At 48.4% G+C, this 24062-nt stretch overlaps 1 protein-coding gene across 2 annotated transcripts in view; it reads right to left on the bottom strand.

The window, feature by feature from the left end:
* The window catches only part of FLACC1 (flagellum associated containing coiled-coil domains 1), a 53381-nt gene extending 29991 nt beyond the window's left edge, over positions 1-23390 (bottom strand). The window contains exons 1-4 of one of the 2 annotated variants that reach the window (XM_083154157.1): positions 23320-23381; positions 12652-12765; positions 11830-11887; positions 5556-5689 (exon numbers count right to left, since the gene is read on the bottom strand). In XM_083154157.1, coding sequence (XP_083010283.1) covers positions 5556-5689; positions 11830-11887; positions 12652-12743 — 284 coding nt within the window. In that variant the 5' untranslated portion in view covers positions 12744-12765; positions 23320-23381. Of the gene's footprint in view, positions 1-5555; positions 5690-11829; positions 11888-12651; positions 12766-23319 lie in introns of both variants that reach the window. The other variant, XM_083154158.1, reaches the window with a different exon arrangement.
* Between the last annotated feature and the right edge of the window lie 672 nt (positions 23391-24062).

The following is a 24062-nucleotide window of genomic DNA, read 5'->3' on the forward strand; positions in this document are numbered from 1 at the left end:
GTACAGCCTTTTCCCCCTCACACACTCCTAGTGGTAATGCCTCCCTGACACATCTCAGGACCCCCAGCGTTAAACCCCCCTGTGAACACGGCTATCATTTGCCACAGGGAGAGCTACTCAGGGACTCCGGGTACATTGTATGCCCCATTGCCATCCTAATAGCCTCGCACCTTAACTGGGGTCATCCCCTTACATAGAAAACCCTTCCGTCGGTGAGGGAACAGCGCCATCTGCTGGTGAAAGCAAGGAACTCCTGCTCTTGGGCCATAAAGTGTGATTGCCATTGGGGGACTTGCTCAATTGATCCCTAGGCCTCAAGCCTGTAACCCAAGGGGACCGCCGGGACCATATACCTTCAAGAAGAAGCCCTGTGCACAGGTAGCCTGGGACTGAGTTATATAAATGGTGACGTCACCTCGGGTGGTTGGTTAAGAGGGTACCCTGGTGCACCTGTTAGTCAGATTTTTGCCTACTGCTATGATTGTTGTTGTGGTATTTTATATATGGTCTGATATATGTATACATGTTGAACGTAGCCTTCAGTGTTAACGGTACCGTGTCGACTCATTAATCCAGTAGTAACGTTAAAGCGGGGGTGTTTGACCCCAAACGCCGTTACGGTACTTTGAACACGTGAAGCCTGTAGGCCCTAGTGGGTATAAGTGCAGTGTGATTAGGCTGACTGTTATTGATATTACCGAACCTAATCGCCAAGTCATACCCATAACTGTGGTTACTTGTTAACGTGCCTTCAATCCCCACATACTGCTGTGTCGTGAGGGTCAGTGGGCACACTGGAGGTCTATACAAGTTGTCTTTATTTCATAATAAATCCGAGTTGTCCCGCAGAACGTTGTCCCCTGTCATTGAAGTGTCTCTCTTCGGTCCACCGGATAATAGAGAAGCGGACGAACCTAGAGTGCCCCAAAGATGCAAGGTAAGAGGCGAATCCTTCCCTTACATCCCGGTGCACCACATCTCTTTTGGCGTCACGAACAGGATCCGGGTGCATCAGGAGAGCGACAACTCGGTGAAAGATGGAGCAGCAACAAGGCGGAGAAGCGGTGCAACAGGCAAACCCGCAAAACCAAGAACAACAGGACGTCCAAGACACAACACCGGCTGCGGCCATAACCCTGCCATACTATTTCGGGGCCCGTGGCTCCCGACCTACAGTGGAGACGATGATCAGTTACAGAAGACCTCGTTTGCAGACTTCAGGAACAACCTCGAATCCACGTTCCGGATGTATAAGCCTAGCGAGCAGCAGAAAGTGGAAATCCTGATGGGACAGCTAACGGGGTCAGCACGCAGAGAAGTGGCCTCATGGCCGATGGAAGAGAGAAAAAGTGCGCCGGACATGCTGAAGAAAATCTTCACCACGTTTGAAACGACTACCATCCCTGAGCTGAAGATGAAATTGTATGCTCGCAAGCAGCGGCCAAATGAGTCCCTACGGGACTATGCCCTGAGTCTGCAGGAAACGCTAAAGGCCATTATGGCAGTAGACCCGGAGGAAGTGCGAAACGCTGACGAGGCCCTAACGATTCAATTAGAAAAACGTTAGGGTTCAACTGCGATTGCTGAAGTCACAGATGCCGGGCAAGACCTTCCGGGACTTTAAGACGGCTGCCCTCGCCATTGTCGGTAACCCCAAAGGAAGGGAGGAAGATTACCCGGAACTGATTGGCTTCAGAGAAGGGGTGAAAGCAACAGGAGCCACAGCCAGCGGCATGGAGAAGGCGAAATGGCCCCACGACTTGGCGGTACAGGGTGGCCAACAGCCTCGACGGGGACGCGATGCAGACACTCCAGAAACAAATGGAGAGGTTGGTCGTAGGGATGGCAGAGATGCAGAGGGAGATGCGCCGAATGGCGAGCTCGCCGGCACAGAACTACTCAGAGCCAAAATGGAGAGCCGAAAGACAAAGACCGGCCCGAAGTAGGTGGGAACCGCCCCGAGAGTATGGACGGCAGCCTCCCGACCAGTTTGAGGGACAGGGACGTCTGATGCACCACCAAAGCCAAGAGGCTGGACACACAGAGAGAGGTTGCGACCAGGATGAAGATTTAAACCCCAACGCCCCGAGGTCAAGGGCCGAGCCTCGGGAGGACAGGAAGCGTAGGTCCAGCTCCCGAAGATGGGCAGGCTTGTTACGGCAGACAATGCTATATAGGTGCAAGCGAGTTATCTGCCACCTCGGATCGTTACCCTCCAACCCGCATGAAGAACCAGGGAAGAGTGGTCTGGTTTCACGTACAACGGGGATACGGTTTTATTAATTGCGCTGACGCAGCAAGGGATATCTTCGTCCACTTCACAGCTATCGAGAAGAAGAATGCGAGAGATTTTTATAGAAGTCTTGGGGTCGGGGAGCTGGTGGAATTCGACATCATCAGGGGAAGAAAGGGCCTCCGGGCAGCCAACGTCACTGGCCCTGGTGGCGTTCCAGTCAGAGGCACCCAGTATGCCGCAAGAAGAGAGCGCCGTTGGAATTACCCAAGCCACAGAAGTCATCCACGGTACTACCCCCCGAAAGATCCACCCCGACGGAGTGGTGTGTACCCCGAAGAAACAGAAGATGGGGTAGGAAGAAGTAATGGGAAAGCGTACGGATGTGGCCAACAGAGCTCTCAGGTTCGAGTACAGAGTGAGCCAATGAGGAAGAAGTGGCCACATGCCGAAGTGAACCCCAAGCAGGGGCTGAACTCGCACGCAGTCGAATCCATGTTGATAGTGGCGGGTGGCCAGACCTCGGAGTTCGACGGCGCCCCTCCAGTATCGGCCCACAGAAGTCAGCGCAGGCTCCACCTAAGACCGGACCAAAAGCTAAAGGAAGAACCAAAGGATGATGGGGATGAAGAGCCAAAGGGTGAAGCGGTCCTCTCGCCTCCACTGCCCACTGACCCTCTTGAGCTATTGATGGTGGTGGGCTGGTCCATTATGCCACGGCAAGCCCAGCCTAGGCTGCCAGTTGAATTAATCGCGCCTCGCGCGGCCGAGGAGGTGGCGCCTGAGCTAAGGCGCTCCGAAAGGAGTACTCGGGGTACACTTCCCCGGCGGTACCAGGATTAGATCCCTGTTTAAAACCTGGGTACTTGTGAGTTATCTGGACGCCCGATTTTTTGATTGTATGCCTTAAGTTAAGGCATACAATCAGATACGATGCGATGCGATATCGCATCGCATGCGACCATCGGATGCGATGACCCGATTTTTCCATAGGAATCAATGTTAAAATGATTCCTATGGAAAAAGGGGTCCTTTTCATACCCCTACTATCCAAGTGGGCATGGAGTTGGATATAAACCTGTGGCGAGCGTAGCGAGCCACCGAGCCCGAAGCGTGGCGAGCGAAGCGCGCCCCGCGAGGGGACGGTATTCCGTGTCCCCTCGCGGGGCTCGCTACGCTCGCCACGCTTCGGGCTCGGTGGCTCGCTACGCTCGCCACAGGTTTATATCCAACTCCATGCCCACTTGGATAGTAGGGGTATGAAAAGGACCCCTTTTTCCCATTGAATTCCATGTTAAAATGGACTCAGTCCATTTTAACATTGATTCCTATGGAAAAATCGGGTCATCGCATCGCATCGCATCCGATGGTCGCATGCGATGCGATGCGATGTGCCCGATCCGACCCGATTTTGAAATCGGGCGTCCGGATAACTCACAAGTACCAAAACCTGTTATATGTATATATAGTAAAGCCGAAGGTCTCATCATTGTTAGTGCTATAAATGTCATTTGAGTGTAAATGAGACAATTATTTGTTGTGTTATGATGCGCGGGGACACGCATCTGAAAAAGCGAGGGTGAATGTGGTGCCCCCAAAACCCCTTCAGGGTCACCACAGGGTTAATAGTAACCCACACCTCAGTGCAGGACACAGGGGGCTAATATTTTAATATTTCCCCGGGACTTTCGCGCCAGGGCTGACTGACAGCAGAGGTAGGGCTTGGGGATTGGCTGATCCTAGAGGGAGGAGGAAGGAGAGAGCCGTGAGAAGCAGAGGTGCAGGAAGACGGGGACAGGAGCGAGCAGCAGCGTGACCCCCGCCGACCTCCAGGCAGGAGACGGCGCCACGAGAATTGCCGCAGCCCTAGTGAGAGGGCACCTGAGCCGCAGCACACGGCATTGTGACCCCCGCCGACCCCCAGGAGGGAAGAGAGGAGAGACGCGACGCGCCTCCTGACCACCGACACCAGAGCCAAGAGAGGAGAGAGATCCCGGCAGCAGCAGCCGAGCGGGAGCCGCGGTGGGTGACGGACAGCTCCTTTCACCCCGTGCGGCTGAGGAGAGGGAGAACGCCGGGTGCCACGCTGCGGGAGGTAGCAGACGCCAGTGGACCCGCGACAACACCGCAAGTGACCGGGGGCGTCGAGCAGAGCATTCCTCCAGCCAGGGGACCGTAGACCAGCCCCACCGCAAGTGACAGACAGCCAGGGGGACCACTGAGTGCGGCAACGCTGCGGCTGCAGCGCCCACACTAGTGAGTGTCCACCAGGAAAGGAGGTGTCCAGCTCAAGTCGGAGGTCGTGACAGGCAGGAGCCTGCAGCAGTATCCAGTACCCAGGTATCGACTCCCTGCCCCACGTACAGCCTTTTCCCCCTCGCACACTCCTAGTGGTAATGCCTCCCTGACACATCTCAGGACCCCCAGCGTTCAACCCCCCTGTGAACACGGCTATCATTTGCCACAGGGAGAGCTACTCAGGGACTCCGGGTACATTGTATGCCCCATTGCCATCCTAATAGCCTCGCACCTTAACTGGGGTCATCCCCTTACATAGAAAACCCTTCCGTCTGTGAGGGAACAGCGCCATCTGCTGGTGAAAGCAAGGAACTCCTGCTCTTGGGCCATAAAGTGTGATTGCCATTGGGGGACTTGCTCAATTGATCCCTAGGCCTCAAGCCTGTAACCCAAGGGGACCGCCGGGACCTTATACCTTCAAGAAGAAGCCCTGTGCACAGGTAGCCTGGGACTGAGTTATATAAATGGTGACGTCACCTCGGGTGGTTGGTTAAGAGGGTTATCTGGTGCACCAGTTAGTCAGATTTTTGCCTACTGCTATGATTGTTGTTGTGGTATTTTATATACGGTCTGATATATGCATACATGTTGAACGTAGCCTTCAGTGTTAACGGTACCGTGTCGACTCATTAATCCAGTAGTAACGTTAAAGCGTGGGTGTTTGACCCCAAACGCCGTTACGGTACTTTGAACACGTGAAGCCTGTAAGCCCTAGTGGGTATAAGTGTAGTTCGATTAGGCCAACACATACTGCTGTGTCGTGAGGGTCAGTGGGCACACTGGAGGTCTATACAAGTTGTCTTTATTTCATAATAAATCCGAGTTGTACCGCAGAACGTTGTCCCCTGTCATTGAAGTGTCTCTCTTCGGTCCACCGGATAATAGAGAAGCGGACGAACCTAGAGTGCCCCGAAGACGCAAGGTAAGAGGCGAATCCTTCCCTTACATCCCGGTGCACCACACCCAGACAGTCCCCAAAGGACTATTTATATACTGACATTTCTCCCATCAATTCCCATGTTACCTGGGAGTGTGAGGCAGCTTTACATCTACTGGTGGGGTAACTCTCCCAAACCCCGGCTCCTCCAATCTGACTTCAATATAGTCCTTGCATCGCTTCATACTGTAACCAGGTGATATAGTCAGGTAACTCTCAGCCTACAACAGGAAATCAGAAACATGGAAACGACAAGAAAGTCATTAACAATTACTCTTAGTAAGTAGGTTTTACGGGCACAAGATAGGAATGAAAATGTGGTGCAGATGGCATTACACGGGGGATATGACTGACATTAGCGCTGAGTAATGTAGAAGTGGTACAAATGGCATTATATGTAGCTGTCAGAGGGCATCTGAGCATCACACACGGGGGATATGACTGATGCTAGCGCTGAGTAATGTAGGTGTGGTACAGATGGCATTATATGTAGCTGTCAGAGCGTCTGAGCATCACACACGGGGATATGACTGATGTTAGTGCTCAGTAAAGAAGAAGTGGTACAGATGGCATTATATGTAGCTGTCAGAGAGCATCTGAGCATCACACGGGGGATATGACTGATGCTAGTGCTGAGTAATGTAGGTGTGGTGCAGATGGCATTATATGTAGCTGTCAGAGAGCATATGAGCATTACACGAGGGGGATATGACTGATGTTAGTGCTGAGTAATGTAGGTGTGGTGCAGATGGCATTATATGTAGCTGTCAGAGAGCATCTGAGCATCACACGGGGGATATGACTGATGCTAGTGCTGAGTAATGTAGGTGTGGTATAGATGGCATTATATGTAGCTGTCAGAGAGCATATGAGCATTACACGAGGGGGATATGACTGATGTTAGCGCTGAGTAATGTAGGTGTGGTACAGATGGCATTATATGTAGCTGTCAGAGAATGTCTGAGCATCACACACGGGGATATGACTGATGTTAGCACTGAGTAATGTAGGTGTGGTACAGATGGCATTATATGTAGCTATCAGAGAGCGTCTGAGCATCACACACGGGGGATATGAACGTTGTTAGCACTGAGTAGTGTAGAAGTGGTACAGATGGCATTATATGTAGCTGTCAGAGAGCATATGAGCATCACAAACGGGGGATATGACGGATGTTAGCACTGAGTAATGAAGAAGTGGTACAGATGGCATTATATGTAGCTGCCAGAAAGCGTCTGAGCATCAAACACGGGGATATGACTGATGTTAGTGCTGAGTAATGTAGAAGTGGTACAGATGGCATTATATGTAGCTGTCAGAGAGCATATGAGCATCACACACGGGGGATATGACTGACATTAGCGCTGAGTAATGTAGAAGTGGTACAAATGGCATTATATGTAACTGGCAGAAAGCGTCTGAGCATCACACATGGGGATATGACTGATGCTAGCGCTGAGTAATGTAGGGGTGGTGCAGATGGCATTATATATAGCTGTCAGAGAGCGTCTGAGCATCACACACGGGGGATATGACTGATGTTAGCACTGAGTAATGTAGAAGTGGTACAGATGGCATTATATGTAGCTGTCAGAGAGCGTCTTAGCATCACACACGGGGGATATGACCGATGTTAGCGCTGAGTAGTGTAGAAGTGGTACAGATGTCATTATATGTAGCTGTCAGAGAGCATCTGAGCATCACACACGGGGGATATGAATGATGTTAGCGCTGAGTAATGTAGAAGTGGTACAGATGGCATTATATGTACCTGTTAGAGAGCATCTGAGCATCACACACGGGGGATATGACCGATGTTAGCGCTGAGTAATGTAGAAGTGGTACAGATGGCATTATATGTACCTGTTAGAGAGCGTCTGAGCATCACACACGGGGGATATGACTGATGTTAGTGCTGAGTAATGAAGAAGTGGTACAGATGGCATTATATGTAGCTGTCAGAGAACGTCTGAGCATCACACACGGGGGATATGAATGATGTTAGCGCTGAGTAATGAAGAAGTGGTACAGATGGCATTATATGTAGCTGCCAGAAAGCGTCTGAGCATCACACACGGGGATATGACTTATGTTAGTGCTGAGTAGTGTAGAAGTGGTACAGATGGCATTATATGTAGCTGTCAGAGAGAATCTGAGCATTACACACGGGGGATTTGTCTGATGTTAGCGCTGAGTAATGTAGAAGTGGTACAGATGGCATTATATGTAGCTGTCAGAGAATGTCTGAGCATTACACGGGGATATGACTGATGTTAGCACTGAGTAATGTAGGTGTAGTACAGATGGCATTATATGTAGCTGTCAGAGAGCATCTGAGCATCACACACGGGGATATGACTGATGTTAGTGCTGAGTAATGTAGGTGTAGTACAGATAGCATTATATGTAGCTGCCAGAGAATGTCTGAGCATTACACACGGGGATATGACTGATGTTAGCGCTGAGTAATGTAGAAGTGGTACAGATGGCATTATATGTAGCTGTCAGAGAGCATCTGAGCATCACACACGGGGGATATGACTGATGCTAGCGCTGAGTAATGTAGAAGTGGTACAGATGGCATTATATGTACCTGTTAGAGAGCGTCTGAGCATCACACACGGGGGATATGACTGATGTTAGTGCTGAGTAATGAAGAAGTGGTACAGATGGCATTATATGTAGCTGTCAGAGAACGTCTGAGCATCACACACGGGGGATATGAATGATGTTAGCGCTGAGTAATGAAGAAGTGGTACAGATGGCATTATATGTAGCTGCCAGAAAGCGTCTGAGCATCACACACGGGGATATGACTGATGTTAGTGCTGAGTAGTGTAGAAGTGGTACAGATGGCATTATATGTAGCTGTCAGAGAGAATCTGAGCATTACACACGGGGGATTTGACTGATGTTAGCGCTGAGTAATGTAGAAGTGGTACAGATGGCATTATATGTAGCTGTCAGAGAATGTCTGAGCATTACACGGGGATATGACTGATGTTAGCACTGAGTAATGTAGGTGTAGTACAGATGGCATTATATGTAGCTGTCAGAGAGCATCTGAGCATCACACACGGGGATATGACTGATGTTAGTGCTGAGTAATGTAGGTGTTTTCTTGGGGTAATTGTCTGGGTGCTGGGCCCCCCTGGGCTTGTCTGGCTGGACCACTCCAGGGCATCGCTACTTTACACATAGACTCACATAAACATATCATTTTTCTATGTATGTCTTATTTATATGTATTTTTTCACAATTTTTTGTTTTTGACACACCCTTTATCACTATTAGTTGCTTACACATACCCTACATTCTATGACACTATACACTCTATTACACTTCACAGCTATATTTTATTTATGTGATGCCCTGGGGTGGTTTTGCTGGACTGGCTTGGGGGTGCCCTGTGCCCCAGGCATGAACCCCATAGTGCTAGGGACCTGCTCTAATGAGGAGACCTTAACGTGGTGAGCAGGTAGATATATTTGGCCAAATGTATGCTAACATCCTCAGAAATTAATTATAAAAGGAATACATGTTAGCAGTAATGATTGCATAGTGCACCTGCAACCCCCCTCTGTTTTGCATATAGCTAAAAATCTCAGCAAGGTAGCACCTCTCATTACAGGGTGTGCAGTCTAGGGCCCCCCCCCCTTTGTCCATAGTCTATATTGTGTATCCGTACACACCTGAAGCCTGAGATTGCTTCTGCCTAGATTAGCACCCCTCCCCCACCACCCTCAAATGTTTTTAAGCAGGGACTAGCAATGACTGCACAACTGTGATGAAGGCATAATTCCAAGTAAGTCCTAATAATTTACAAATGTCAGTTTTCTTGGGGTAATTGTCTGGGTGCTGGGCCCCCCTGGGCTTGTCTGGCTGGACCACTCCAGGGCATCGCTACTTTACACATAGACTCACATAAACATATCATTTTTCTATGTATGTCTTATTTATATGTATTTTTTCACAATTTTTTGTTTTTGACACACCCTTTATCACTATTAGTTGCTTACACATACCCTACATTCTATGACACTATACACTCTATTACACTTCACAGCTATATTTTATTTATGTGATGCCCTGGGGTGGTTTTGCTGGACTGGCTTGGGGGTGCCCTGTGCCCCAGGCATGAACCCCATAGTGCTAGGGACCTGCTCTAATGAGGAGACCTTAACGTGGTGAGCAGGTAGATATATTTGGCCAAATGTATGCTAACATCCTCAGAAATTAATTATAAAAGGAATACATGTTAGCAGTAATGATTGCATAGTGCACCTGCAACCCCCCTCTGTTTTGCATATAGCTAAAAATCTCAGCAAGGTAGCACCTCTCATTACAGGGTGTGCAGTCTAGGGCCCCCCCCCCTTTGTCCATAGTCTATATTGTGTATCCGTACACACCTGAAGCCTGAGATTGCTTCTGCCTAGATTAGCACCCCTCCCCCACCACCCTCAAATGTTTTTAAGCAGGGACTAGCAATGACTGCACAACTGTGATGAAGGCATAATTCCAAGTAAGTCCTAATAATTTACAAATGTCAGTTTTCTTGGGGTAATTGTCTGGGTGCTGGGCCCCCCTGGGCTTGTCTGGCTGGACCACTCCAGGGCATCGCTACTTTACACATAGACTCACATAAACATATCATTTTTCTATGTATGTCTTATTTATATGTATTTTTTCACAATTTTTTGTTTTTGACACACCCTTTATCACTATTAGTTGCTTACACATACCCTACATTCTATGACACTATACACTCTATTACACTTCACAGCTATATTTTATTTATGTGATGCCCTGGGGTGGTTTTGCTGGACTGGCTTGGGGGTGCCCTGTGCCCCAGGCATGAACCCCATAGTGCTAGGGACCTGCTCTAATGAGGAGACCTTAACGTGGTGAGCAGGTAGATATATTTGGCCAAATGTATGCTAACATCCTCAGAAATTAATTATAAAAGGAATACATGTTAGCAGTAATGATTGCATAGTGCACCTGCAACCCCCCTCTGTTTTGCATATAGCTAAAAATCTCAGCAAGGTAGCACCTCTCATTACAGGGTGTGCAGTCTAGGGCCCCCCCCCCTTTGTCCATAGTCTATATTGTGTATCCGTACACACCTGAAGCCTGAGATTGCTTCTGCCTAGATTAGCACCCCTCCCCCACCACCCTCAAATGTTTTTAAGCAGGGACTAGCAATGACTGCACAACTGTGATGAAGGCATAATTCCAAGTAAGTCCTAATAATTTACAAATGTCAGTTTTCTTGGGGTAATTGTCTGGGTGCTGGGCCCCCCTGGGCTTGTCTGGCTGGACCACTCCAGGGCATCGCTACTTTACACATAGACTCACATAAACATATCATTTTTCTATGTATGTCTTATTTATATGTATTTTTTCACAATTTTTTGTTTTTGACACACCCTTTATCACTATTAGTTGCTTACACATACCCTACATTCTATGACACTATACACTCTATTACACTTCACAGCTATATTTTATTTATGTGATGCCCTGGGGTGGTTTTGCTGGACTGGCTTGGGGGTGCCCTGTGCCCCAGGCATGAGCCCCATAGTGCTAGGGACCTGCTCTAATGAGGAGACCTTAACGTGGTGAGCAGGTAGATATATTTGGCCAAATGTATGCTAACATCCTCAGAAATTAATTATAAAAGGAATACATGTTAGCAGTAATGATTGCATAGTGCACCTGCAACCCCCCTCTGTTTTGCATATAGCTAAAAATCTCAGCAAGGTAGCACCTCTCATTACAGGGTGTGCAGTCTAGGGCCCCCCCCCCCTTTGTCCATAATGTAGGTGTAGTACAGATAGCATTATATGTAGCTGCCAGAGAATGTCTGAGCATTACACACGGGGATATGACTGATGTTAGCGCTGAGTAATGTAGAAGTGGTACAGATGGCATTATATGTAGCTGTCAGAGAGCATCTGAGCATCACACACGGGGATATGACTGATGTTAGCGCTGAGTAGTGTAGAAGTGGTACAGATGTCATTATATGTAGCTGTCAGAGAGCATCTGAGCATTACACACGGGGGATATGAATGATGTTAACGCTGAGTAATGTAGAAGTGGTACAGATGGCATTATATGTAGCTGCCAGAAAGCGTCTGAGCATTACACACGGGGATATGACTGATGTTAGCGCTGAGTAGTGTAGAAGTGGTACAGATGTCATTATATGTAGCTGTCAGAGAGCATCTGAGCATTACACACGGGGGATATGAATGATGTTAACGCTGAGTAATGTAGAAGTGGTACAGATGGCATTATACGGTATGAAGATGTCAGTGAATGTCTTGTCATTAAACACAGTAGTAATGACACTAACTTTGCTGGATCCTCTGCTGTTGGTCCTAGAGTCAAACAGTCTCTGAGATGTGCGCCGCCTGTACAAAGATACAACACAGGAAATATCTCAACATGGAACCATAACTAATAGACATTATCTGTAGTGATAGCAGATAGGAATACAGAGAACAGGTGGTAGCGCTGGCCATGCATTACACAGAATTTCCTCCAACGGTCCTTATTGTCTGCCCAGCTGAAACATTGCTCTGTTTAATATATATGTTGGTACGTTATTCAAATTATCATGGTGAACTACAGCGGGGCTTGCTTGTGTGGATCCCTCCGCCCCATTTCTTACCGGCACTGGTACATATAGCCCTTTGCTGGTTACTTCAAAGTCAAGGAAAAGCTCATGTGTTCACCCCTGATTTTGGGGTAACCGGCACAGGGCTGCTGGAACCATATAGGTGGTAACTGCAGACTAAGGGTCCCCCCAACTGTAGTTACAAACAAACCTAGGCCAGTTGGCACCGGTGCTGGTTTTCCCAGGAGAGTAGGGCCTGTACAACAGTGTGTGGGTTCCTCTTCCTGGGAAGAAACAATAGTGCCAGGTTCTTTCCTGTATCTCTGGTGGAGGAGGAGTATAGGGGTAATCAAATGGTTAATTATAGAAAAGGAACATTGTGTTTGGCAAACTACAGGTCTCACATGGCACGCCTGCAAGGGCAGTCATATGCAAGCAAAATGTATTTAAAAACAAAATGGAAGAGAGAGCTGGTTCTTGTAGTGCCATTTGGAGGACCCAGAAATTGTTGTATGTGCTATTATCATATAGTCAGAAGCAGGGCCGAGACATTTATACCTGGGTCTGTTCCAGCAGAGCGGTCCCGCTGGGTATCTTCCATTTCTAGGCCCCACACAACAGCTGCAAGTTAATCCAGTATACAAGGACATGACCGGGCGTTATGGGCATCACCTGTGTCAGAGAAAGTCACATCATCCGTGTTGCACACCTGCATGGGGCTTGGGAGCGAGCGGATGGAGAGTGCAAAAATACTCAAAAGCACAAGACAAGAATTACACCAATACTGTATGTGTGTTCTGATGTGTGTAACATGTATCAGTGGTTTATAGCATGCAATGGCTTGTAGCAGTGATTAGCAATTATAGTAGTGTGTAGCAGTGTAATAGTATGTAGCAGTTTGTAACAGTAGTAAGTGTGTAGCAGTGATTATAGCATCCACCATGGTGAAGATGAGCGGCACCCCCCCCGGACCCCCCCTCCCGCGATTCGCGCCCCCCCCCCCGCCCCCACCTCCAGCAATTCACGGACCCCCACGACCCCCCCTCCTGCGATTCACGTACCCCCCCTCCCACGATTCACGGCCCCCCGCGAACCCCCCTCCCGTTATTCACGGTCCCCCACAACACCCATCCCGCAATTCGCAGTCCCCCTTCCCGCGATTCACGGCACCCCTCCCATGATTCACTGCACCCCTGCAATTCACAGACCCCCGTGACCCCCCCCCCCCCCACCCGCGCGATTCACGGACCCCCACAACCCCCCTCCCGCAATTTGCGGAACCCCCCTTATTGCGATTCAGGCCCCCCTCCCACAATACGTGGACCCCCGTGCCACCACCCTTCCGCATTCCCCCCTCCCCAACAGCAGAGCCCCGCTGGAACATTTCACATTTCACAGACCCCCGTGACAATGGGGGATGCTGTACTGCCACAAGCATGACAGTATGCAGCTCCCGGCAGTGGGTGAGCGTCTCCTCCCACTGGGAGGGAGTGAGCGTGCATGAGAGCAGGAGGCTGTATAATAGTGGTATGTGGGCAAGACACTGATAAAAGTTGTGGCGCTGGTGCAGAGGACCGTGGGGACACTTCTGGCAGTGGGGGAACCTGCAGCGCGCCAGCCAAGGCCGGATTTCCCACCTAGGGGCGGCACAACTTTTATCAGTGTCTTGCCCACATACCACTATTATACAGCCTCCTGCTCTCATGCACCCTCACTCCCTCCCAGTGGGAGGAGACGCTCACCCACTGCCGGGAGCTGCATACTGTCCCCCACCCTCCTCCAGTTCTAGGGATGCCCATCGACAATCAATAATTTCAAATCATCGATGGTTTATGACCGATGTTGAATACTTTTGCCATTGACGTGGGAGGACCAGATGGTTTCCCTACATCGATGGCAAAGGAGAACCGATCAAGTTTCAACATTTTTTAAGGTGCCGGGACACGGAGCATAGCTCCGCCCCCCACACCCGGAAGTCCTGCCACTGAGTTCTGATTGACCCACGGCCTATTCAGTCAGATATAATGGATGACCATCGATAGCTACAACAATCGATGGTTATCCAAGTAATATTTTACTACTATTGATGGCAGGGTGCCGGGAGCTGTCAGTGCTGGAAAAGAAAAGCCCATACAATGAATGGGCAACCTGTGATTGGCTGAGCGCTCTCTTAGCCAGTCAGCAATTGGCTGAGAGAGCGCTCAGCCAATCACAGGCTGCCCATTCATTGTATGGGCTTTTTTTCTCTCAGCACTGCCACTGACAGCTCCCGGCTACCCCTGCCCGGCTCTCCGTTACTGTCACTGTCCCCAGCACCCTGCCTCTGCCCTTCTAGCAGCGCACCCCACCAGCAGCCCAGCAGTGTATACTGCCGCTCGTCGCTACACTGGACCCTGCGGCGAGTGGGAGAATAGAAAAAATACTATTCAAAAGACTGGGCGGCCGCTGATTGGCTGAGAGCTCAGCCAATCAGCGGCCGCCCAGTTTTTGAATAGGATTTTTTTTCTTTTTTTTTTTTTTTTTTAAATATTTTTATTCACAATTGAACAGAAATAAATAACATACATTGCATTGTGGTTGTTCATACAATTTCATCGGCATAGGTACATTGTACAGTAGCATATCATGAGTGAACACAGATATAGGATCCTCTAGAGTGCATCTTCTTGAGTGCGTTGTGGGCGTACTCGTTTAGCCAAAGCCTTATCCTAGAAGGGTGGTTTGCCCGCCGCTAAAGCAGCCATGTTATACCAAGTGGATAAATTAACAATTTTCCTTATAGTATCCCTTTCGCTTGCTGATAGTGTTACCACATAAGGTAGCCATACATCAAAAAATTTCTCCGACCTGGTCTCAACATCTCCCATACATTCAACCCAGTCCATCTGGTACATATAAATCAATCTAGGCATACATAACGATAAAGGTATGTCTTCTGGGTGTATCCACCTGGAGAGTATGGTTTTTTTTGCCGCAGTCGCTATTCTAGCTAGCAACAATTTTGTGCCCTGTGCAAGTTTTGGGTTTAGTGAGGGAGGGTAGTAGTTCCATAGCGCCCAGTTCAAACTTATCGTGAATGTGATGTGTAGTGTGTCAGTAATGTATGCCTGTATCTTGGCCCAAAATGTCTGTACTACTGTGCAGGACCAAAGGCAGTGTGTGATTTCTGCATCCGGTGAGGAGCATTTAAAGCAATTTGAATTATCCGCTACTCCCGTAATGTGTCTGAGTTTTGGGGTGAAATAGGCCCTGTGTAGAATTTTGTATTGCATTTCTGCGTACGATGCTGACACCATTTGCTTGTTTAGTTTGACCGTGAGTCTTATTACATCTAGGGTATTCAGTCCTGCCGATGTGTCCTGCCATTTGGAGAGGCCCGTAGTATTAGTGGTTAGATCTATTTTCTTCCTGATGAATTCATATAGTACTGATGTCGAAATTGACCTTCCCTCGCTTGTAATTATTAAGTTGTTGAGGGTGTTAGTGAGTTCGGCCTTTGGTAGGGTAGGTAGTAGTTTGGTGATATAACTTCTGACTTGGAAGTATGCGAATATTGGGATGTGTATGTTTGGGAACTTTTCTTTTAAATTTGATAGCGTAAGTATGGTGGTATGATCTGAGCTGAGAAATTGGTATACCATGTGGAGGCCCTGATTGCGCCATCTTTCATATATCTGATCTGGGGTGCCCTCTTGAAAATCTTTATTACCAGTTAGGGTTGAGAACAGGGTCCGAGTGGCGCATAGTTTAGATCGTTGTCTCCATGATCGCCAAGCTATGTATGGCGTATATAGTAAGGGGTTAGTTTTTGTGATCGTTTCTACAGTTCCTATTGGGGAGTGTAGGTGTGCCACTAGTGTGGAGTTGGGTAGGGATGCTTGGTCTGTCGTCCAATCCACAAAGTGGTTGGTCCCCTGTATCCAGTCCAGAGCATATCTCACGTTGGATGCTAGTGCATAGTCCTGAATATTAGGGAGGTTAATACCTCCAAGAGACAGGGGCTGCTGTAGTTTGAATAGTGCAATTCTCGGGCGTTTGCCTGCCCATATAAATTTAGTGAGTGCTCTATTGATTTGCATGATATCCTGTTTATTTATAAGGTAAGGCAGCATCTGGACCGGGTACAGGAGGCGAGGAAACGAAACCATTCTGTATAGTTGGCATCGTCCCAGGTACGAGAGGGGTAGGTGTTGCCACCTTGCAAAATCTGTTTTTAATTGGGTGATGGAGTGTGAGTAGTTGGTGGAGTATATGTCCGATACCTGTCTGGGAAATTTCAGACCTAGGTATGTCAAACATTCCTGCGCCCATCGAAATGGGAATTCGTATGGCCACCCCTGCATAGCTTCAGGACACAATGCTAGGGCCTCTGTTTTGTCAAAATTGACTAGGAATCCAGACACCCTGTGGAAGTCTGTCATGATCTGTTGTAAGTTCGGTATGGCCTCTTTTGGGTTACTTATGTACAGTAGTAAGTCATCAGCAAATGCTGACACCTTTATGTCCAACCCCCCGATTTGAATCCCCTTCCAAGTCTCGTCTTTCATGAAGACTCTAATTAGTGGGTCTAGGGCTAAGTTGAAAAATAGCGGTGAGAGCGGGCAGCCTTGGCGTGTTCCCCTTGATAGTGTAAAGTTTGTAGAATTGAGGCCATTTACCATTATGTGTGCTGTGGGGCCTGCGTATAGCATACGGAATACGTTCATGAATCCCTCCCCAAACTGTTGAGCTTGTAGGACTCTTAGAATATGTGGCCAGGAAACCCTATCGAACGCCTTGTCGGCATCACAGCTGACTATAATAGTGTCTTTGGATGAGAGTTGGTTCGACTTATGCATGGCGGCAATTAGTGTTCTTACATTATGTACGGAAGTTCGCCCTCTCACAAACCCGTTTTGGGCCGGGTGGAGAATCCTTGACAGTATAGGTTGTAATCTCTGGGCTAGCAGCTTGGTGAAAAGTTTGAGGTCTTGATTAAGCAGGGATATGGGTCTGTATGATTGCACCTTTAGGGGGTCTTTCCCCGGTTTGGGGAACACTACAATCCTAGCTTCTGTGAATCTGTCTGGTGGAGGGTTGCCTAATAGCATGGAGTTAAAAAGGGAAGTGATGTGTGTTAGTATCTGATCGTGGGCCATTTGGTAGAACTCAGCCCCTAATCCATCGGGACCCGGGGATTTGCCTTTTATCAAGGATTTGATGAGGGGTGACATTTCTAATTCTGTGACAGGGGACATCAAAGATTCCCTTTCCTCTGGGGTGAGTGTAGGTGATTCGGCCAATCTAAGGAAGTCCAGTCCTTCTGTATGGTTGTCAGGTGGTGCTGAGTACAGCTGTTTATAAAAGTCCTGGAAGGTGTCTAGTATTTCCTGTGGGTTGTCTACGAGAGGTCCCCTGGGGGACTGTATTTGTAAAATCTGGGATGGGGTTGTATGTGTGCGGATTAGGTTTGCTAATAGTTTCCCTGCCTTATTGCAGCCTCGGAAATATCTATTTCGTTGTGCATTATGTGTAAACTGTGCTCTTTCGGTACATAGGGCATCGTAAGCTTGTTTGGCCGTTCGATATGATACCTGATTCTCTTCTGTGTCATTTAATAGCATAGCATTATAGGTTTCCGACAGCTTGGTACTACATACTTCTATGGCGCTTCTCAGTTTTTTACGCTTCCTGGCCACATACTCTATAATTTGGCCCCTGATCACCGGCTTAGCCGCTGCCCAAAACAAGTTGATATCTTTTTCATGCTCCGTATTGTCTTTCTGATACATGGTGATTGCATGTTTCAGGTGTGTGTGGAAATCGGAGGAATTAACCAGGTAGGAGGGGAACCTCCAGTTATATGTGGTTGTTATCGGATCTGTGAGAGACAGTGTGAACCACACTGGGGCATGATCAGACAACGTTATGAGATTGATCCCAGCATCAACAACCCTATGTAGTAATGGTTTAGACAATAGCCAGTAGTCTATTCTGGAGGAGGAGTGATGTGGGTGTGAGTAGAATGAGTATTCTCTAGACACTGGGTATCGACATCTCCACGGGTCACATAGGTTGAGATTATTGGTTAGTATATTGGTATGGGCGGCATCATCTCTCCCCGCATCCCCTCCCGTTCCCGTGGACCTATCTAGGCCCAGGGACTGTACACAATTAAAATCTCCTCCCATAATCAGTTCTCCCTCTGCCCACTGTACTAGCTTGGAGTAGATCGATGTGTAGAATAATTTGTGTTGACTGACAGGGGCATATACATTAATTAAAGTGTATATCAAGCCAAACATTGTTATCTTTATGAAGATAAAGTGCCCTTCTGGGTCTGCCCACACATCTTTTATGGTATATGGGAGGTGTTTACGGAACAATGTAACCACCCCTCTACGCTTCGAGGTGTATGATGCGGCTTTGAATTCCCCCACCCAGGTGTCTCTCAAAACATTAGCATCTTCTATGTTCCAGTGGGTCTCTTGAAGAAACACTATGTCTGGCTTAAGTCTCTTCAAGTGGGTCATAATCTTACGCCTTTTGATTGGGGTGTTGAGCCCTTCTACGTTCCACGATACAAACTTTAATGATCGCTGCACTCTAGTGATACTATCTGTTGTAGCATTTGTTTCTATCCTATACCTGTTTTAGGTTTAACCATTCTGTAGCTATTTCTATTTTTGGCCGTCCCATCCGTCCCAGCGAGCGGACTGGAGGACCTGATGGTAATTGTACAATGACCTATTGTGCCTATGGGGTTATAATATTTCTCATACACAATACAATGAAATAGTGAACAAACTTTTTTGAGTATTTTTCGGAACCTATACTGCGACCCTATATGTCGCCGCTTATAGTAACATAACTCTGAACTCTGCAGTCGCGTGCCCGCACATGATTGTGCCAGGCCCACCGCGTATAACATATTACTACATAACAAAAAACTGTAGTTTAAAAGTAATTGAAACATATGATGACTTATTCTAGACAATAACCTGAACATACGTATCACATAAAAGGATATGGTGACGACAGTCCTTTTCTATCTTAAAGTGTCAGTCTGCGTCTGACATGTGGGAGGCAGATTCGTCTTTGAGAGAGTCTATGAAGTTTTTTGCTGCCTGTGGGGTGTCTAGAAAGTAGGAGCGACCCTCATGTGTTACTCGAAGCCTTGCCGGGTAGAGTAGCGCGAATTTGCGGCCCATTTCGAATAGCTGCTTGCAAGCCGGTGCAAATTCTCTTCTTTGTGCTGCAACTAGAAAAGAAAAGTCCTGGAACAACAGCAATTTGGCTCCTTGATAGTGCAAACCCTTGCATTTCCTGTATGCGTCTAAGAGTCGGACTTTGTCTGCATAATTGAGTATGCGCATTATGACCGGTCTTGGTCTGTCTCTATTGGTCTGTCTGTCTGGCCCTATACGATGGACTCTCTCTATCATTAGGGGGACTCCCTGTGTGGTGAGGCCCAGTTCGCTGGGTAGCCACTCTGCCACCAGCTGCATAAGTTCTGAATTCTTTACCGATTCTGGCAGACCTATGATGCGCACGTTGTTTCTTCTGTTTCTGTTCTCCAGATCTTCGAGTTTGTCATGGATGGTGGTTACCAGCTTCTCCTGTTGGGTTATCGTTGCTTTCGATTTCTCTAGCTCATCCTCTAGGTCCGAGATTCTCTGCTCTGCTTCTGACAGCCTCTGGGTATGTTGCGTCAGTTGGGTTAGGGTAGAGTCAATCGATTCTTTGATTGGGGCCAGTTTTTGGTCTAAGAGTGTTGCCAGAATGGTTGTGATGTCTTGAGTCGACATTTGCGTCAGCAAGGCTGGGTTATGGTCTGTATCTGGGTCTTCCTCTTGTGCTGACATAGGAGAGTTTGGGGTGGATCTAGGGGCTGCCACCTTTCCTCGTCCCTTACTCTGTTGACTGCTCTTTTGCGCCCTTTGCGGTTTGGCCACAAATTTATCCATGGTGGTGAGCATCAACAATGCGTGTGTGCTGGCTATATCTTAGTGCTAGGTATTAGGATTCCCTGCAGCTCCTCCGGCCAGCGGCAGTAAGCAATGTGGGTGATCCTTTACACTGCACTATAGTAGCAGAGTTTTGTATTATGTCAGCTCTAATTCAGGTCTGAGTCCTAAGTTCGAGATTTGGAGTTCAGGGTTTAGAATTCAGGGTTCAGAGTTTGGAGTTCAGAGTTTAGAGTTCAGAAGTCAATTTGGAATGGGATGGGTCCAACTGGTATGCTTTTGGATAAGATGAGATGAGGTAGGGTGAAATGGAGTGAAGTGGGGTGGAGGGGGGCAAAGAGAGGGAGTAATACAGCTGCTGCAGATGGTCTTATAGCCTTTTATTATGGCGAGCTGAATCAGGCCCCTCTGTCTATGTTTCAGCAGGAGGGTTTTGTCACTTCATTGTGTGTGTATATATAACCCCCAATGTGCCCTTTCCAGATCTTTGCCCTGTGTATTGTGCAGGCTTCTTCTGGGTTTGGGCACAGTCCCTGCCCTCTTCCCCGTGCCCTGGCTGCTGTCTGGTCTCTGGCTCTAGGGCTGGCTTCTGCAGCCTCTCCTCCCTGGCTGCTCACCTTGTTATGGGGGGTGTTGTGGCGGTATCAGGGTGCCCTGGTTCCTTACTGCCGTGTAGCGTGGCCTGTGACGTCACCGGCGTTCCCGGCCACCTCCAAACTTGAGGCCGCGGTCTCGGCCTGTGTGGAGGCCGCGGCTCAGCGCTCACTTGTCGGGGCTCTGGCGCGGCTGTGCCTGGGTCCCCCCTCCTGTCCGCTCACCTCTCGTGGGGCTGGGGAGGTGTCTGTATGTCCCCCTCCTGTCCGGGGCGCGCGTCGTGACGGGCGGCGTCTCCGGCGCCTCTGTACTCGAGGCCGCGGCTCCGTCTTCTGCGTAGGCCGCGGTCCTGCGCTCGCGTCTCTGAGCTCCGGCGCGGCTGTGGCGGGTGACGGACTGCTTCTCCGTCTCTCCTCTGCCGGACTGGCTACAGGTGCTCCTTCTGTGGGACTTTCCCCGCTGTTAATCGGGCTTTTTCTTGGTTTTTGTCCCGGAGCTCTGTACAATGGCGTCTGCTCAGTCCAGTCGCTCAGGATTTTTTTTCTATGCTCTCACCGCTGCTGACTCTCCGGTCCTCGCCCCCTGCCACGGACCCTTTCCTACAGCCCCCCTCCCCCCAGACCCTGCTCTCCCGCTGCTCCTCGGGTTTACATGTGATAAATCGAGACGATTTATCACATGTAAAAAATGGCACAAAGTGCCAAATCTTATCAATCTCTCCCGGGGAGCTGCTGGGAGAGCTCAGGGGAAGTCGGGGCCGACTTAGGACAACATCTACAGCCCCACCTTCATCTATTACTTTTTTGACTGGGTGACTAAAGTCAGTAATGCTGGGTACACACCAGGACGACTAGGGCCCGATCAGCACAATCTAGATCCGATTCCGATCAATTGGATGCAGATTGTGTGCTGATTGGGCCCTTTTCTGAGCTGGTGTGGAGCGATTCCGATCCGATGCGCGGTCCCGCGGGTCGGTCGGTCGTTATTGAGATCCTACCTGCTGCAGGTAGGATCTCAATGACGACCATACAACCGGGTGCGGGTCGCCATCGGATCGGACCCGCTCACGGTGCACATCGTGAGCGGGTCGTGCCCTCCCGCGTCATCGTGAGCGGGTCGGACGAGACACTGACGACCCGCTCACGATGTGCATCGTGAGCAGGTCGTCCTGGTGTGTACCCTACATAAGATTTGTTTGACATGATCTTCCCCCAGTAACCCCATGCTGCATCGGATCCTGTAATTTGCTGGTTTTGAGATATTCTACTCTGTTTTAAGAGTATGTCAGCGTGTAGCAGTAATAATAGTGTGTAGCAGTAATAATAGCGCGTAGCAGTAATAATAGCGCGTAGCAGTAATAATAGCGCGTAGCAGTGGTATCAGCGTGTAGCAGTAATAATAGCACGTAGCAGTAATAATAGCGTGTAGCAGTGGTATCAGCGTGTAGCAGTAATAATAGCGTGTAGCAGTAATACCAGCGTGTAGCAGTAATAATAGTGTGTAGCAGTAATAATAGAGTGTAGCAGTAATAATAGCTTGTAGCAGTAATAATAGAGTGTAGCAGTAATAATAGCGTGTAGCAGTAATAATAGAGTGTAGCAGTAATAATAGCGCGTAGCAGTAATAATAGCGCGTAGCAGTAATAATAAAGTGTAGCAGTAATAAAAGCGTGTAGCAGTAATAATAGCGTGTAGCAGTAATAATAGAGTGTAGCAGTAATAATAGCGTGTAGCGGTAATAATAGAGTGTAGCAGTAATAATAGCGTGTAGCAGTAATAATAGAGTGTAGCAGTAATAATAGCGTGTAGCAGTAATAATAGCGTGTAGCAGTGGTATCAGCGTGTAGCAGTAATAATAGCGTGTAGCAGTGGTATCAGCGTGTAGCAGTTATAATAGCGTGTAGCAGTAATAATAGCATGTAGCAGTAATAATAGCGTGTAGCAGTAATAATAGCGTGTAGCAGTAATAATAGCGTGTAGCAGTAATAATAGCGCGTAGCAGTGGTATCAGCGTGTAGCAGTAATAATAGCGTGTAGCAGTAATAATAGCGTGTAGCAGTAATAATAGCGCGTAACAGTAATAATAGCGCGTAGCAGTAATAATAGCGTGTAACAGTAATAATAGCGTGTAGCTGTGGTATCAGCGTGTAGCAGTAATAATAGCGTGTAGCAGTAATAATAGCGTGTAGCAGTAATAATAGCGTGTAGCAGTAATAATAGCGTGTAGCTGTGGTATCAGCGTGTAGCAGTAATAATAGCGTGTAGCAGTAATAATAGCGTGTAGCAGTAAAAATAGAGTGTAGCAGTAATAATAGCGTGTAGCAGTGGTAATAGCGTGTAGCAGTAATAATAGCGTGTAGCAGTAATAATAGCGTGTAGCAGTAATAATAGCGTGTAGCAGTGGTAATAGCGTGTAGCAGTAATATTAGCGTGTAGCAGTAATATTAGCGTGTAGCAGTAATATTAGCGTGTAGAGAATAGCACCATGCTATATGCAGAGCGCCTATTATTGGAAGCAGCGGTGTAGGCCGGTAGAACCGTAGCACCAAAGGGTAAATGTACCAAGCCTAGGAGATGTGTAATTTATCTAGCACCGAATGACAGACACTCTCTCCAGGGCTTGCTCCATCCCCCCTACAGTCATACAAAGCCTGGCATTGGAAGCAGTCACCTGCAATCACACTGACCTGTGCCGTGGCCCTGTACAGAGGGACTGGGAGATGCTGCCGGCTGCTCGTGTTTACATGGTGACTATGGAGACAGGCCTCACTCGTCATGTTGTCACACGCAGCCAGCAATTAACCCCTGCTCTGCCAGAGGCTGTAATGTTACAGAGCAGCCAGCAATTAACCACTGCTCCGCCAGAGGCTGTAATGTTACACAGCAGCCAGCAATTAACCCCTGCTCTGCCAGAGGCTGTAATGTTAGAGCAGCCAGCATTTAACCCCTGCTCCGCCAGAGGCTGTAATGTTACAGAGCAGCCAGTAATTAACCCCTGCTCTGCCGGAGGCCATAATGTTACACAACAGCCAATTAACCCCTGCTGTGCCAAAGGCTGTGATGTTACAGAGCAGCCAGCAATTAACCCCTGCTCCGCCAGAGGCTGTAATGTTACAGAGCAGCCAGTAATTAACCCCTGCTCCGCCATACAGGGATGCCAGGCGGAGGATAATGACAACTAGCCATTTACATGTCCACCGCAAGATCTTCTTGGTAACATAAACATGATCCCTGGATACACCCAACGGCAGAAAAACTTTTGACATCTGTCCCATTTGCCAACCATTCTGGGACTTCAGTTCTACAACATCTGCTCTCCACCTGTACACAGGCAGCAAGTCGTTGTTATATCTTACCTCCCCTACAACTACCCCCATCGTGTCCCTACTAGCGCAGAGTAGTCCGTGCCGCATCTCCCTGTACACAGGCA

This window comes from Crinia signifera, chromosome 7 (assembly GCF_055691185.1).
Source record: "Crinia signifera chromosome 7, ASM5569118v1, whole genome shotgun sequence".
Classification (NCBI taxonomy): domain Eukaryota; kingdom Metazoa; phylum Chordata; class Amphibia; order Anura; family Myobatrachidae; genus Crinia; species Crinia signifera.